General features: G+C 40.3%; 2 protein-coding genes across 2 annotated transcripts in view; both read right to left on the reverse strand.

Moving 5' to 3' along the window:
• The window catches only part of LOC150079864 (CD151 antigen-like), an 85,090-nt gene extending 75,300 nt beyond the window's left edge, over positions 1–9,790 (reverse strand). Inside the window, exons 1-2 of the mRNA XM_090383260.1 lie at positions 9,763–9,790; positions 8,305–8,375 (exon numbers count right to left, since the gene is read on the reverse strand). Coding sequence (XP_090239386.1) covers positions 8,305–8,375; positions 9,763–9,790 — 99 coding nt within the window. The remainder of the gene's footprint in view (positions 1–8,304; positions 8,376–9,762) is intronic.
• The window catches only part of LOC150079865 (uncharacterized), a 49,799-nt gene continuing 41,082 nt past the window's right edge, over positions 9,482–18,198 (reverse strand). Inside the window, exon 4 of the mRNA XM_090382239.1 lies at positions 9,482–10,523. Coding sequence (XP_090238365.1) covers positions 10,318–10,523 — 206 coding nt within the window. The 3' untranslated portion in view covers positions 9,482–10,317. The remainder of the gene's footprint in view (positions 10,524–18,198) is intronic.

An 18,198-nucleotide genomic window follows, 5' to 3' on the forward strand; every position in this document is an offset into this window, starting at 1 on the left:
GGATGAACCGCTAGGGGTCTCTCCAGAGCATCCCACATATGTTCGATGGGATTTCGATCGGCGGGGACCGGGCAGGCCAATCCATACGAACAATTTCATCACTTTCCAAAAGCATACCAACAGCTGCAGTGCGGTGGAGTGTGGCGTTATCATCCATAAACATGAACTCAGGGCCAATGGAACCTCGGAACAGACGCACATGGGGAAGGATTACCTCAGTACAGTAGCGTGCAACGGTTACAGTACCGCCTTCCAGTATCTGGAGTTGTGTACGTCCATCCAAGATAATGCCTCCCCAAACCAGAACACCTCGACCGCCACATCGATCCCTTTCAGTGATGTTTGCGGGATGATCTGTGTGCCAACCTCTCACCAGATTAGTTGACGTTCAGAATCGCTGTTGAGACTGAATCTTCTCTCATCAGTAAAGAGTGCCTTAAGTAAAGCTTTTGTGGTTGTAACCTTTAGAAATAGTGTTGGTTCATCAGTTTTGCACATCAGTGTATAATAATACCATCCTTTTCTCGTACAATACCGAAAATCAACGATGGTCATATATAAGCTTTGTAAACTTGGACAAAAGATCCTCCACAGCATGCATCTCCTCTAATAATTATCGATATTAGAATCAAATCCATCCTAAGCCATTATTACAAATGCAAATAAAGACTACCTTTAATGGAAATAATACGTATTATTTTCGAAATATCCTAATTAAATTTTACCATTATTATTTTGTCTGGTGGTTGCCTACCGCTTGGAAAAGTGATCAAAAACGCCTAAACTCATAAAACCTCGCTTCCTCTTACATGCTCTACACGCCACCCGGTTGAACAGATTGGGGATCGATGAGTAATTTTATGTCTCATTATCTTTTGGCCACCGCTGGAGAACACAAGGTGGAGTGTGGTCCAATTTCGTGCAAAATGTCATGGGAACTATGGCTTCATGGGCAGACAGCACCAAGCGACGTTACAAAAAAGGAGTTCCCCTAGAAGAAGGGGTACAACGAGAGAAAAAGTGATTACGCAAATGATTATGAGCTCTAGGCACGCGACCATGTCGCGTGTCATCAGTGACACGCAAGGAAAAACGGTGATGTCACTTCCAGTGATCTGCCACGACCGTCCCACTGGCCGCCAAAGTGGGGCATGGGATAGAAAATTCGGTTGAAATCAGTGTGGCGCCCCCAGCAGGGAGGAAAGGTGTTCAAGCAAAGGCGCTAAGTGCGCGACCATGTCATGTGCTTAGCGCCTTTGCATCCCCTTGCATGTCACTTCCGGTAACCGAGACATGTCTCTGGCTGGTTGAGCAAGCATTACATGTCTGCATGTGTCCGGTTCAAATCACCAAGATATTGCATAATACAGCTTTTCATTTATTGCTTGATTTTTTCTGACTTTTGTATCACTGATAGGTCGAAATGAATAATTTTACTCTGGTTATTAAAATATCTTTTTGAAAGATATTTTAATAACGTTTTATATGTATTATAATCCTGATTGGCCTATACACTGAGTGATCACTGAATTATGACCACCTACCTAATACTTCGTAGGTCTTCCTTTTGCCCTCAATACAGCAGCTATTCGACTTGGAATTGATTCAGCAAGATGTCGGAAGCGTTCGGGAGGTATGGTCAACCAAGCTGTGTGTAATGCGGTCAGCAATGCAGGTATGGAGGTGATTGGTGTATCCAGACTCTTGATATGCCTTTCCATATGCCCCACAAGTGCTCTAAGGGATTGATATCGGTCGAGTTAGGAGGCCAATCGATATGCTGGAAGTCAGAACTGTGTTCCTCAAACCATTCCTGCACAACAAGTGCCCGATGGCTCCGTGCATTGTCATCTTGGAAGACACCATCGCCATTCGGGAAAAAGTATAACATAGCGGGGCGTACACAGTCAGCAAGCAGTTGATGATAGGGAGAGCACTGATACGTTGTTCTACATGCACCAGAGGTCCAAGTTCTTGCTAGTGAAACATCCCCACACCATACAACAGCCTCCACCGGCCTGCACTTTGATACCATGCATGAAGGATGAAGAGCCTCATGTTGATGCCAAATCCGTAAATGACCATCCACGGCGTGGAGTAAATAACGTGACTCATCCGACCAGCACACCTTCCAGTCTTCTAACGTCCAACTTGCATGCTCTTTGCACCAGGCGAGTCTATTACGCCGATGAACCTTGGTTAGGAGAGGATGCCATAGGGGTCGCCTGCTGGTGCTATTCCAGCAGGTATAGCACCAGCTGGCGACCCCTAAGGTATCCTCTCCTAACCAAGCTCGCATACGTGCGAGCGTGCGATGCATGGTTATGCCAGATATTGTTCCGGGTTGACCCATGTTGTATTGAGTAGTCAACTCTTCAACGGTGCTGCGCCTGTTCACTTGTACGAGTCGTTGGACCCGGCGCTCACCTCTAACATCAATCTTTGGCTCACCTTTTGCAGTTTTGCCGTCGGGTCGTTGTTTGACCATTTTGACGCCAGTCCTGGTACACTTTAACTACGGCGCTTCTCGAACACCCCACCAGTTCAGCCGTTTGGGAAATCGAGGCACCAGCTCGTCGAGATTGGACCCACAGTCTATCCTTTATCAAAGTCCGATAAATCCTTCATCACGCTCGGAATTTTACTACCTACTGAACCACTGACATCTTATCTATGCTACGTAGGTCGACTAACTCCGCACTCTCGTACCTCACGTGGTCAACGGGTCGCATTCAGTTTTCATAGGGGTGGTCATAATTCAGTGATCACTCAGCGTATATTGCCTGTTAGCTTTTCTCGATGGTTATTTTCTTGGTATAGGGTTTTGGCACATCACTGCGTGTGTTCTGAGATCGATTTTCTGTTTTTTTCACGAAAAACCAGAGGTACCATGAGTGAAAATCATGTTACCATCGCCTGAGACCGACTAATTCGCCCACGATGTGAAAAAGGCCCATAAAAATCCTTACATCATCGACGACACTCGAACCGGTCTTTTCCAATCGGTGTGGGGAGCAGGACGCCGCGATTCTACCAAATGTGTTTCTTAAGAGAACAGAGGACTGACTTTTATTGCTGTAAATCTATCCAAAATATGCGAAATATATGCAGGTGCTTATTTTTCTCAATTATTTAGTGTCTGACACAAGTACTTCTAGAAATAAGCTCTCAAGAGCCACGGAGAAATAATAATCGCGTTAGTCCGGTTCCCTGGCCAACTTACATCCCAAAACTAGCCACACTGCATCCAATAAATACAGCTTTGCACTCTGCTTATGTATTTGGGAGTTAATAATTGTCTAAAACTTTCCTCTGACCTTTGAAGCTGCTAACTATATATTTCGGGGAAAAAAAAATTCATTCATAAAACAAAAATAATAAAACCAAAATTTGGAAATAAAGTAGAAAGCAGAAAGCAAAATCAGGACCATACTGAGTTAACAAATATTTGAAAGACTACCTTTGATTAATTCTTCTTGACCAAACTCTGAATAGTGGAGATCTTGATTTGAAATTCATAGGTTTCTCCTTCATCAAAATTTCTACTCTTGCCATATGTACAATTGAATCAAACTAAAGCTAAAAAAAAAAAAAAAATTCAACAAAGTTGGTAATTGTTAGGAATCGAACAACAATGGTTGGGTCCATTGCTAATCATGTATTGTTACATTGCCCTTCCGCTGACCTAAATAGTATTCATCATGCAGTACGAGGAAGCCACAGGCTTTTGCTGTACTGGCAAAAAAACCCAAGTAGATAAGAAAATACAAATTATATGCTCTCTCCTCACACAGGTAAGTGCCCAGTTGAACTTTGAATTTATTTAAACTGTCAGCCTCAACTACCTGCCAGGGAAACTTGGTCTGGAATTCTTTAGAACATAGTATTAATTGTAAATCGGCTCTCGGGGTTTCCCCCAACTCCTCGAATCCTTTAGAGCAACTATTTATTAATTTGCGTGTGTGCTCTGTCCATTTGCCTGCTTTTCTGGACGAAAAACCCCGGATAAAAGTTCCTTGCGCCATCGACGGGATTCAAACCAGGGCCATTTCCACCTGGTGTGGGAGGGATGGTGACACTATCACTGTGCTACCAGGGCATACCCTAATTCTTTAGAACAGTGAGAATTCCACCTTCATTCATTTTCCTAATCTCTCTCAGTGCCTTTTAAACTTCTGTCAGATCTCCTTTAATGTGTCAGGTTGCCAAACTCTGAGGCCCACATAATCGGAGTACTTCCTCATATGGTCGTCCTTCAGCCGATCTCACCATTCCAGTTGCCAGTCTTTGGACCCTTTCAAGAAGCTCAATGTCTTTTTTCAGATGCGGTCTCATACTTGAACACACTGTTTCAAATGTGTTCTTACAATTGTCTTATACAGTGGGATTATGACCTTCCTATAAATCATCAATAGTTCACTATGGGCTTTCCTGGCTGCCTGCCTGTGTTATAACTCCCAGATCCCTTTCCTCCTCCACTGTTTTTAATTCAACTCACCAAATGTATAATTTATTTGTGGGTTGCTATTAGCAGAATTAAAACATAGCTGGCTCATCTCTGACCATCTTTGAAATCTGTTCAAGTCATCCTGAAGGGGTGCTGCTTGGCGCTGATCATTAACGACGCTACCAATTTTTACCTCGTCTACAAAATTTGACATAACGTCTTCTATCCTTTCGTTGATGTCATTTATGAAGAGAAAAAAGACTGGTCCAAGCACCGATCATAGATGGACCCTACTTCTGATATCACACCAAACTGAAGAATATCCATTAATCACAACCCTCTGTTTTCTCCCCTGCAGTTAGCAAGGAATCCATCTTAGAATATTACCAGTAATCACAACCTGTTCAAGCGTATACAGTAAACCCACATGAGGGACCGTGTCAGATGCTTTGCCAAAATCCAAATAAACTATTTCAAAATTGTTCCCTAAATTCAGTTCATCAGCAGACTGGTCCAAGCACTGTGTCAAAACATCCAACTAAGTTAAGCATGATTTACCCTTAACAAAGCCACGTTGTATGTCATATCTATCTAAATATTCTGGGTTACATGATTAATCATAGTCTCTAAGAGCTTTTCCTACCACTGAAATCAGACTAACCGGTCTGTAGTTACCAACGCCTGGCTTTTAGCCGTGAAGGGTATTGTGTACGGCATGTGCGTTTTGTATGCAATAAAAAGTTCTTCTTTTAAGAGTTCTTCAACTTCACTCTTGGAACCGACTTTATGTTTTGGCGATACATTGGCATTTCTCTAATCCAAAGGAATCTCCCCTGAATCTAAAGATGACCTCATAATTAACCTAAATGGTTCGATACACTTCCTCGCGTTCTCGCTCAAAACTGCAGAGTATAGGCCTTTAACTACCCCAACATCTGTCTTCATCTTCAAACTGACGACTGTATGATCATTTCCTGTACTTTAAGCCTTGTGATGTCATTTGATTCGTTAGTAATGATGAGATCAAGCATATTCTCATCCCTTGTACACTGCTCGATAAAATTAACGGAATACGTTTAAAAGGTGGTGTAACTCGTGCAGCTTGTCATGAAGCAGGACAAAATTTGATATGGTGGTGGGCCATAGAATAAGGATGAAATGAAGAGACAGCGAGAAACTTTGGTCAGGCATAGGGTTGTATATGAATTAACGAAGCGATCGCATTGCAGAAGTCGATACAAGATCCTCGAAAATATGGTCACCTGACATCCGTATGGCGTATCATCTCCTCTAATGACTAAACAGGCCTGACGGTGGTGAACCGTGCTGTATATAAGGGTGTCTATAACATTCTGTAGCAACAAATCCCATTCTTCCACCAACGCAGACCTTAGCTTGTCAAGTGACCGAGGAGTTGGCTATCGGCGTGCAATGCGACGCCCTATGACATCCCACACATGCTCGATTGGATATAAGTCTGGTGATTGTGCTGGCCACGGCACTCGTTGGATATCTTCGGTTCCTCCACCACTTGAGCTCTATGTGCAGTGGGGTTGTAGTGCATGAAAAGAAAATTTGGGCCAAACGCACCCCTAAAAAATCTCACATATGGATCGAGGAGCTGTTCTCGGTAAATCTGCGCAGTTATGGTAGCCCTATCAAAAATGTGAAGAAGGGTGCGGCCGTTGATCATTATTCCGCCCCACACGAGAACATCCCTTCCATCTAAGTGTTCCTTTCTCTGATATTGGGGGACTGTATCACATTCCTCGTTCTCTCCAGATGAAATAACGTTTAGAATCTGTTTGTAAGCTAAAACGGGACTTATCAGAGGTCAGAACTGTACCCCATTTGTCAGGGCTCCCAGTCACATGTTCATGGTATCAGTTTTGTGATATGAAAAGTCCCGTTTTAGATTACAAACAGATTCTAGACGTTATTTCATCTGAAGAGAACGAGGTAGATTAGATCGATTGTAAGATTTAGATCGATTTGTATTGGATACTCGCAATTTTCATGGCAGGATGTCCTTCGTATCAAATATTCCCCTTTGGCGACACTATTCACAATAAAGTATTCATGAAAAACATTTGTTCTGTTAATTTTGTAGAGCAGTGTGGTTTGTGAACAGCCCACAACTCAATTTAAAAATGCACTTTGCCCTTTTTCAGATTTTTATTTTGAAAATTATAATTTCTTAGCGTTTTAAATAATAAATATATCACGTATTTAATCGAACGTAAATGAATATTAAATTATTAAGCATTTAATTATTAAGGAACGAATTAAACATATCGTCCAAACAGTATCTTAAATCTCCACTTGCTTCTAACGCCACCTATATACAATTTCTTTTTGCTGTATTTTAATGAAATTTTGTTTTTCATTAATTCTGTGAGGGCGCTGTGATCCATTTTCGTTAATTTCTCAGTGGATTTCTTTCAACGACAAACAGAATATTAATAAAGTTCGCTCAATGTTTCCTCCAGAATATATTAATCTCATTTCACGTTGAATCGCATTAAAACTGAACTAGATAAATAAACTCAAATAAAAACAAAAAGAATTCTTTCCTCTACTGCATGTATGTAAACAAGAATTTACAGTTTCTCTGGTAATTTAAAAATTTAAGCCTTACATTAACAAATTAAATAATAATAATCCTTAGATCTACTTAACACAGATGACTGAATAGAACCTTTATTTTTAATTAGCCAAAAAGCTTCAAATGACTTTTGACAGAATTACATTTGTTGATTCTTCTCTCTGACGATTTATTTACAACGTACGTTCATTTATTTATTATTTCTGCCAATATTTCACGAAACTTCTGGCTGGACAGACTCTGTCAATCTTGTCAACCTCTCTACCTGCTTTGCTCTTCAATAAATGTCTCCTTGAGGGCATTTTCCCTCTGCTTGGAAGGTTGCTTTGCTTTGTCTTATCAAAAAGCTGGATAAGCCTGCTTCAAATCTGCATGCCGACAGACCAATTGGGGCCCTTGCCAATCTTGGGAAGACCTTGGAGCGTCCTATGGCTCATTGACTAACAACTCTGTTTCAATAGCAAAATCTGTTTTCCACCCATCAATATGGCTTCACTCCAGGTCATTCTTAAGAGGAGGCCTTGTCTGACTTCATCTGGCACATTGAAAATTCTAAGTCCAAATTCGAACTAGTTATTATGGTCGGATTCGAGGGTGCCTTCGACTCTGTCTGGTGAGGAAGCGTCCATGAACTTCTCTGATCTGCCAGGTGCTCCTTTCATTACAAATTATTTCAAAGTTACTTCTCTGACCACTTAAATCAAAATTTCTTCATCTGTAAGAGGGTCTTTCGAGGGTGCCCACAGGGTTCGGCCCTGGGGCCACTTATCTGGAACATTGTGCTTCAAGACTGGCTGGGCCGCTCTCTTTAGAATTGTAAAATTATTGTTTTGTCGATGACCTGACAATTGTGGTTTCGGCAGTTCTCTTGCAGTGTTAGAGGTGAATGCAAACCAGATTTTATTGACCTTGTGGTGTGGACTAGTACTCAGAATCATCTCTCCAGGTGATTGATGTTTCTGGTAGCCAAGTGGCCAGAATACAACAACAGAAAATGCGCACTACTCACACAAACCTATACCAATCACATTTATGGCCCTTTTAGTGATTCTTTTCTTCACAGAGACAAGAGGCAGAGTTGAACAGACGTTCCAGGTGCCGCACATGTCCATATTCTATTAATCTTAAAAACTGTCCAACTTTTGAATGATTTAATTTCTATTATAAATTATCTATACCAACAGAAACAGGCCGAAATCATGACAGAAACTCTGAATATATTCGTCCTTCACTCACACGTATTTAAACTCACCTTTGCTCTATTTCTGGAGTCGTGTTCCAGGACTGATCGGAATACAGGGGCGTCAACAGGAACCTTACTGGCTGGATGAAAAGCAGTTAATTAATTTAAAATGAAACAATTACTGATTATTCTTATCCAAGATAATGTTGGGCAACAACAGAAATTTTCTTAGTTTGTTTTCAATAGAAATTTCAAATAAACACAATGGATTTTTTTTCCCCTTCAATATAACTGAAACACGATTACAAACAGACTATACAAGTTTGCAGATGATACAAAGGTTGGCAGGGTCGTTAAGGACACTACTGACGCTATGCTGCTGCAACAGGATCTGGAAAGGTTGAGCAGATGGGCTGAGAGGTGGCAAATGAAGTTTAACATTAACAAATGTAAAGTACTACATATGGGAAACAGTAACCCCAGAGCAATGTATCAACTCTGCGGTACTACACTGACAGTGGTGGAGAATGAAAAGGACCTGGGGGTAATTGTGCAGGCAGATATGAAGTTCTCTGAGCAGTGCAGACGAGCTGCAAGAGTAGCTCATGGTGTCTTGTCAATGATATACAGGAATTTTTCTAGCAGAGATAAGGAGGTGATTATCCCCTTGTATAAGGCAATGGTTAGGCCACATCTTGAGTACTGTATACAGGTCTGGAGGCCTCATTTCAAGAAGGATGTAGAGCTGCTGGAACGGGTACAGAGATGGGCAACAAGATTAGTAAATGGAACAAAGGGTTGCTCTTACGAAGAAAGGCTTAAGTTTTGCAAATTGCAGAGTCTGGAGACTAGGCACCGGCGAGGTGATCTGATAGAGGTGTATAAGGCTTTGAATGGTTTGAGCATGCTCAATGCCAATGGGATTCTTCATCTTGCTCAGAATAATCACCTGAGAGGGCATAAATTCAAATTGAGGAAAGACAGATGTAGGATAGACGTGCGGAAATTTGCCTTTGGCCAGCGGGTGGTTGGTTGGTGGAACCGACTTCCATCACTTGTTGTTGAAGTTGATAGCCTAAATAAGTTTAAGGCTCAGCTGGACAGGTATTTCGAACGAACGGAGGGGTGAAATGGGAGTGGGTTTTTTTTTTTTTTTTTTTGGCTGATGCTGAATAAGCTTGCTTTCTTGCATCATATGCCTCTACTAATGCTAATGCTAATGCTGATGCTATAAGAATTTCACATAAACAAATAAATGCAGTGCTTTTATTTATTTTATTTTATTACAGAAATAACACAGACAACGTACACGGTTTCAAGTTAGCTCAGGATGAACACTGACGAAAAGGGTCGGGCACTTTAATACTGGCCGTTAAAGCGTTACTTCTCTCATTACCTTCTTAACAATAATTTCAGTCTTATAACACTGTCATGTACAGATTAGTTTTGTTTTATTTATTTATTTTTTTTATCAAACCTTAAATTTCAATTATGATTGAAATTGCTATATATTTCCGTTGAACATACCTGAGTTAATGAACAATACTGATTTCATTGTGCCTATAAATGCAAGCTAAATGACATACCGGTTTGAACCGGTACATAATTTTAAAAAAATGAATAGATCAGGCTTTGTATCATGGTTCTCTCAAAGTTATATAATCTCATAAAATGAACGTTTGACATCGTTTCTTAATAATGATCCTAAAAGCTAATTCTTGTGTCCAATTAACTGCAAAGGAATGTATGTTGTATTACTTTTATCACAGATTACTTCTCCAATAAGTACATCTCCTTTTTGGTCTTGGATCGAGTTGACCTGACTTCCTGTGGTCCCATAAACGTGGTGCAAAGCGTGCATCAAAGAAAAACGAAGGGAGTAGCTGGTGATAACTTGAAATCTTCAATAAAGCTTCGTGGGTACATCAGCGAGTTTAGGAGTTTAAGGCTGTGGTCTTTTTCCATGGCTCGGCTCGCCAATAAATTATACACATTTGGCCGGATGAAGGAAATAAAGAACTGCTGCACGTGCTCTTGCAACTCCTGGTCCGTGGCAGTGATAAGTAAAACACTTATGTAGGCTCAGTTTACTATATGTGTCACCATAGACGCTAAAGCTACGACCACACTAAGAATTTGGCATCGTACCCATGAAGCGCCTCCATTACACAAGTCAGTGACACACGTACATATTTCAAATTTCCTTCCAACGTCCTCGTTCGTTACACATTCTCCTGTAACGTCAGTGCCAGGCTGGATACAATTCCTCCTCCCATGTTCAAAAACATCTGAAAAAAAAAAAAGAAAGAGAAAAACATGAAGCCATTATTTTTTTCGAGAAATATAATAAAATAAATCATTTATGCTGGTTGTTGTTGTTGTAGGGTTTTAGGAGCAGTAGCGACTAAGACCATATTGCTCCATGTATACTGTTCCTAAATTGCGTGTGTTCTGAGATCGATTCTCTGTTTGCTAGTCGAAAAACCTGAGTTTCTGGGAGAAAAACATGCTACCCTCACCTAAGACCGAGTAACTTGGCCACGTTGTGAAAAAGGCCCATAAAAATTCCTCCCGTCATCGACTGGACTCGAACTCAGGTCTTTTCCTCTCGGTGTGGGGAGGATGGCGATTCTACCAAATGTGCCACCCACGAGGGGCAAACTGACCAGAGAACACACTCAATTTACAGATATACTACACTCAGATAGACGAGGTAATACTGGGACAGCCCTATTATGGCAGTTTTTTGCACAGCACCATGAGATTTGTAAATGGATAACAGTGTGGTTATCTGTTTTCAGTCTACAGACCTTCAAAGCCACTCAATTTAATTATAACCAACCTATATACGTATCCGGTTTTGCTCATTTCCTTCAGATAACAACTATCACCATATTCAGCAATTTACTCAATGTTAACACTAAGCTACTGGAACAGCGAAACTGCAATATTTCCATTTGTAATCAATTATTTATTATGCAAAACTTTTATAGTATTTAGTTTAAAAGGATTTGTGCATGTATAAATACCGTATATTACAGCGTATAAGTCGACTTCTGAAACTAAAAAATATTCTAAAATTTTAAGGCACATTATACGCCAGGTATATAATCTTAACATTAAAGACAAATATTTGGGCCTTCGTGGGTAGCACAGTTGGTAGAATCGCCGTTCTCCACATCTGGTGAAAAAGACCTGAATTCGAGTATCGTCGGTTGCGTGAGGAATATTTATGGGCCTTTTTCACACGTGGCTGAGCAAGTCGGTCTCAGGCAAGGATAGCATGGTTTTTTCCTCCCGGAAACCTGGGTTTTTCATCCAGCAAACAGAAAATCGACCACAGAACACTCAATTTTTACAGACAGCATACTTGGAACAATATGGTTGCTGATGCTCCTACAACAACAAATACTTGGGTTAAAAAGAAATGGTTTAAATCAATATACGCTATCTAATCGAAACATTAGAACCACCTCTATGTTTTAGTAATTGGTCTTTCTTTTCCACCTGGCAGCACACGTGTCGTGGTGATAACCGGTAATGTGATACTGCAGGTTCATAGTATACAGTTCGGACGAAGTACTTGATCGACAGGGGCAAGGGACGTGATATGACGGACTTCCAAAAAGGTATGATTGTCGGTTCAGTGGTGGCAGTATTGAAGAAATCTTGTGGGCTGTTTGCCGAGTACTGTAATTAAAGTGTTCCAAGAGTGGACGGATCAGTGGACAAAGCAGTAATCACCAGGCCAGTGAGGGGGCACGTCTTATTGATGGCCGTGGTGAACGTAGGCTGTCTTTTGGGAACCGATAGACGAAAAACGGTGGAGTAGCTGAATATGGACTTTTGTCTTCGCGAGAAGACCACTATAACCACTGTCCTCACACTGCGTGGAAAAGAGCTAGGTTCGGATCCTGTCAGTGACGTGAGGACCTTTTTATTGGCTTTTTTCACTCCCTGGCTTAGAAAGCAAGTCCCCCATGTCCTAGAATTTGGGTTTTTCTTCCAGGCAAATAGATTAGAGAATGCATGCAATTTGTGGATGTACATGGACATATAACTTAGTTCTCAAGTGTGCCTATACAGTATAACAGTTCTGACCATGGATTTTATTTAGGACAGTACGTGTACATAGTTGTAGTGGACGGTTGAGAAAATGCTTTCCTTGTGATTGTTGCTTCTTGATGGCTAAGTGGCCAGAAAACAACTTAACAACAGAACAAGACATACTACACAAACACAGCACCAGCACCACACTAATTTCTAGCATTTATTACAGAGTTCTGTACCATCACAGAGTACCAAAGCAGAGTTGAACTAAAGTTTAGGAAACGCCGTACATAAGACATAAACACATTCACATGTCCATGATTATGGACTTTAATCAGAAGATGGCCAGTGGTTTTTTAAAGATCCCGATCCAACGAACGCCTCTTCCATATGGGTCGCCGGAGTAGGCGCGGCCCATCGTTGGCGATGGGCCCTTGGCCAAAAATTTGCATCTGAATGGAGTCATTACACCAGTGAAAACTGGCAAAAAGTTGCCTTTTCTGATAAATCAAGATTCTTGCTATGCCATGTGGACGGTAGATGGAGGGAATGGAGACAAGCTGAAGAGAGAATCATTCCGATGTCCTGGCCCAACAGAAACTGGCAAGCAGCGTTTTGGTATGGGGAATGTTTTCCTAGCAATCTCTTGGAGCCCTCATTCCTCGAGGCTGCGCTCTGAATGCCAAAAAGTACTTGTCCATTGTTGCTGATCAGGCACAACCCCTTCATGGTGATTGTCCGGATGTGTTGCAACAAGAGAATGCGCTCTGCGTTGCCAGTATTGTTCGAGAGTGGTTCGCCGAACACTCAAGTGACTTCAAGGTGCTACCTTGGCATCAGAATTTTCCGGATATGAATCCTAGAGATAAATGGGATTCATATTAAACAACTCAGGGATTACGTGGATCGACAGATCTTGGATTTTCCACCACGAACTATTGCAGATCTATGGGAGACAATCTTGAAGAAAAATGGTACAACCTACTTCCTGCAATGTTCAGAAACCTTATAGAGTCCATGCATCGTCGTTCTGCAGTTCAGAAAGAGGAAGACATATCCACCATTAGGTATGTGTTCATAATTTTTTGACTGAAAAGTGTATTTTACACAAATATATATTGTTTCTCAATTTCTAAAACTCAAGAAACTGTCGCCTATGCCTGTAGTTTTTGATTTCGTGACCCCCTGAGTAAGGAAGTACTCTGTACGCTTACCGTTTTCTTTCTTTACTGATCCGTGTAATAAATTGTCAAATTTAAATCTTTTTTTCAAAGAAAAAGCAGATATAATTGAATAAAGCAGACACTGGTGCTTAATTCGGATTTTGCTGTAATACATCCCAACGTGAAACCTCTGTTTTTGAATCACAGTGTTTTCCTAAGTATTTTATTCATTTTAAAAATTATTTTTGTTAATTCAAACGAGAAGGTTAACTTCCCACAATGCAACATAGTTTTGCACATGCTTAAACAACATTTTTTCAACAGTTTTCAATGTTTTTAAGCGAAGCGGACATTTTGTTTAATTTTACTTGCTTCAGTTGATAAGTTTTTCCTTTTATTATTCTCGTAAACTGTTTTTAATGGGCAATAAACAAAGATTGATGGAATACAGCAGTGTCCACTTTAAATTTGATTGCAAGCACTCTGCAGTAATCTAGAAATGAGCTTACACTGTCAGTATTATTGAAGTTGGATGAGCAAAACATTGTCCACAGTGGTCAAATTTATTATGTGTGAACGATAGGTGCAGAAACCTAAGATATGTGTAGAGCACTATACGAGAACATCGATAACAAGTATGGTAAACGGAATGAAACTCCGTTTACACAGCTGTCAGACAAAGATCATCTGTTCCTGAGACATGAACAACCAAAGCCTTGTGCTGTAGTAGTTCAAGGGCATTCAAAAGACAAGCGGGTTTATAAAAAAAAGTAACGCAATGCAAGCCCGATCAAAGAAACATACAGAAAGAAAACACAAATAGAACTAAAGGGGGTTAGCAAGGAATTCCCTCAAGGTAGTGAGTAGAAGTACAGTAGTATGGTTTTAGGAGCATCAGAGACTAAAGCCGTATTGCTCCGTGTATACTGTCTGTAAATTGCGTGTGTTCTGTTGTTGATTTTCTGTTTGCTGGACGGAAAACCGAATTTCTTGGAGAAAAAGCTATGCTGTCCTCACCTGAGACCGACTAGCTCGGCCACTTTATGAAAAAGGCCCATAAAAATTTCTCACGTCATCGACGGGACTCGAACTCAGGTCTTTTCCACGTGGTGTGAGGAGGACGGTGATTCTACCAACGAGGGTGACAAGTTGGAAATGGGACATTTTTAAGCCCAAGGTAAATTTTTCATTCATTTGCTGCACAGTGGACATTCTATTCTGAAGCACAATTCCTTTAAATTCCTACAGTCTCGTTCTTGGAGTATCGACTTTCTGTGACATTTCTTCCTTTTACAGCTGCCTCCTCCATCCATCTTCCACTCATGAGTGTACTTTTGAGATGGTTGCTTTCGACATACCGGTGATTTCCCTTAGTTTCTCAAATGTTAAATGTGCTCCAATAACAATCTTTCTGAAAATCGGAAAGATCACCTGTCTTCCCCATGACCGGATTGACTACGAAACTCTCTGCAAAGGGTACACTGTTTAATTATACAAAAAAACGTTTGATCATACCACGTGATAACTTACATTTGCATACTCAGTGTTGTTTTCTATATTTATCAATGATATTGATCAAGGTATATCTGACTTAATGTCGAAGTTTGCAGATGATACAAAGGTTGGCAGGGTTGTTAATGACAGTAATGGCAATGCGCTACTGCAACAGGATCTAGAACATTTGGGCAGATGTGGCAACTGAAGTTTAACCTTGACAAATGCAAAGTACTGCATATGGGTAGAAGTGACTCCAGAGGAACATACCAACTGTATGGTACTACACTCAGGGTAGTGCAGAATGAAAAGAACCTGGGGGTAATTGTGCAGTCAGATATGAAGTTTTCTGAGCAGTACAGATGGGCTGCCAGAGCAGGTCATCGAGTATTGTCAATGATATACAGGAATTTTGCTAGTAGGGAAAAGGAGGTGATTATTCCTCTGTATAAGGCAATGGTCAGGCCATGCCTTGAATACTATGTACAGGTCTGGAGGCCTCATTTTAGGAAGGATGTAGAGTTTCTTGAACGAGCAGAGAAGGGCAACACGATTGGTGAGGGGGAACGAAAAAGTGGTCTTACGAAGAGAGGCTTAAATTCTACAAATTGCAGCGTCTGGAGACTTGATACTCTTGCACATAAAAGACTGCTGTAAAAAGTAGAGCAGTAACTCCAGAGTAACATATCAACTCTGACAGTGCAGATAGTCTACTGGGAGGGCTCATGGGGTTTTGTCAATGATATACAGGATCACCTGCGAGGTGATCTGATTGCGGTGTACAAAGCCTTGAATGCGTTGCGCAGGCTCAATTCTGATGGGATTCTTCCTCTTGCTCAGATTACACACTTGAGGGGGCATAAATCTAAAATTGAGGAAAGACAGTTGTAGAATAGATCTGCGGAAATTTGCCTTTAACCAGCGGGTGGTTGATTGCTGGAACAAACTTCCATCTGTCGTAGTGGAAGTTTATAGCTCAAATAAATTGAACGAGGAACAGGACAAACGTTTAGAGGGAATGGATGTGTGAAATGTTTTCTATTTTATTTTATTTTTTTCTTTTTGGCTGATGCTACATAAGCTTGCTTTCTTGCATCACAGGCCTCGATTGCTACTACTGCTAGTACTACTACTACTCAACACCAGTACGTTGAAGCCAGTTACAAAAGTTTTAATTTTTTTACAAGTGAGTGTATTTTAAATAGCAACAAGAAATTAATTTTGAAATAAAAATGTGTTATTCCGACTTTCATAAACTCAATGGTGATAAAAAAATCATTATGGTTTTATTTTGGTCACTTTGGCCCTGATCGCTAGTACATATTCGAATGTACGAAATTTAGTGTACTGCTAATATTTTCTTTGTATATAATATGTAGTTACCGTGTAAATATAATAACGTTTCCGTTGTACGTGATACACAAATTGCATTAGTCAAATCCCGAACTTCCGGTGTCAATGACACATCAAATATTTCATATTTTTCTAAAATATGAAATACATTTATATATATTTTATACAGCTTATAAAAACAAGCATATAAAATGTGTACATTTTTATAAACTAGATAAAATCCCCATTAATAATGATATTTTTCCCATTATTGTACAGTAAACTCCCAATTATCTGGTGGCGGATTAACTGAGACCTAATGGAATCCTTGGATTCTATCACAGATTTTATTATTATTACTTAATTTCCACTTTGTAATGTTTCTGTAGAGTCTTGAATTTCTCAACAACTGCATCTCCACCTTTGCTTTCTGCTTACTGGTTTACAGTAATTATATTTTGGTGATCTTTTTGCACTCTATGCTGAATTTTAACGTTCTTCTCAATGTTCTTTTTGATTTACGTCCGTATGCGTCCATTAAAACGGAAAAGGATTGTTCTTTCCAATGAACAAAACCTTCAGCTCATCAATAAAGGAAAAAGGCGCGAGCTTCAACTTTAATGAGTATGTATATACTCGACTACGTGGAACAACAAGGAAATGCCACTCTTGCTGACAAGATGATGCTTCGAAATTTACGAAGAAAGGCTTTTCTCAGAAAGGAAAACCAAAGGAAAAGGAAAATTGTTTTTCTTTCTCAAAAATTATATTCGTATTAAATTTCGTGTGTGTCAGATTCCACGTTGTAGTCCACTTTTATAAATATGAAAATGTATGGATATAAATTTGCGTTTCTGTCACATTTGAATTTTTCGTTTCTTTCCCATTCACCGCTGATAATTGGAATTCCACTATTCCTTTATTATTATTTAATTACTTGATGTACAGTGTTGACGTTTTTATGGGATTAGAAATAGTTAAGCCCATGCAAGAACTCTACGTGTTTGTTTTGACCCGCCTTTAAGATATACACACGAAGGATGGCTTCATAAGCATACGCTTTGCCCAAAACTTTCATAACAGCGCAGAATGCGACCCACCCAGCGTTGTCGTGCATCAGCAACCAACTTCCTTTTGATCAATTTAGCAAAAAGTTTGCCAAAATCATTTATCAGAATTGCACGAATTGTTTTTCTGTTAATGTAAAGTTGTTGCACCATCGTTCGAAGGATCATTCGGCAATTTGCGAACGCTTTTAACCATTTCTGGAATTCAAAGCGTTGTTGCACGTCCACAGAGTTCTTCGTCTTCCGTCTCCGCAGAGCCAGGGCCAGTACTAGAGTTCAGGATGCCAGAGCGAGAAATTAATGTTGGGAAAATGGACATCAACGAGTTAGTCTTCTTGCCTGGATTAAAATCATCTCCTTTTTAGGATTTGTGGCCGTTTACAGCCAGGGACCAGGGTGCACTGCACCCGCTTCGTCTCTCTAAGGACTGACCCTGCTCACCGCATAACGTGGAAATTTGGGGCCTCTTAGTTTTCTTGGTTGTTCAAATATGAATGAAGTTCGTTTTGTTTTTTTTTTTTTTTTTTTCACACAGAACATGAATAAGCAATGAGAGCTCAGTAGTCTCCAGGAAGAGTCACAAATACTAGAGCAGCCGTAAATGATAATATTGTAGAAGGAATGCAACAAAGCAGTGCAGAATCCGAGGGAAGGACTCTAAAGGATCACCTGCAAAGTGGAAGTCATGAGAAATAAATATGAAGACCTTGAATTTATCTAGATACCCCAGGCCTTATTTTGTACCACACACTCCTTAAAGCTTATTTGATTACTTTAGAAAATTGTGAACAATATTAAGTTCTGCAGGTCAAGTACTGCGTAGCCGAGTGGTCAGGAGCGTGATGCATCGCACGCTG

This window comes from Mastigoproctus giganteus, chromosome 10, assembly GCF_048544385.1.
Source record: "Mastigoproctus giganteus isolate SK-2022 chromosome 10, ASM4854438v1, whole genome shotgun sequence".
In the NCBI taxonomy this organism is placed as follows: domain Eukaryota; kingdom Metazoa; phylum Arthropoda; class Arachnida; order Uropygi; family Thelyphonidae; genus Mastigoproctus; species Mastigoproctus giganteus.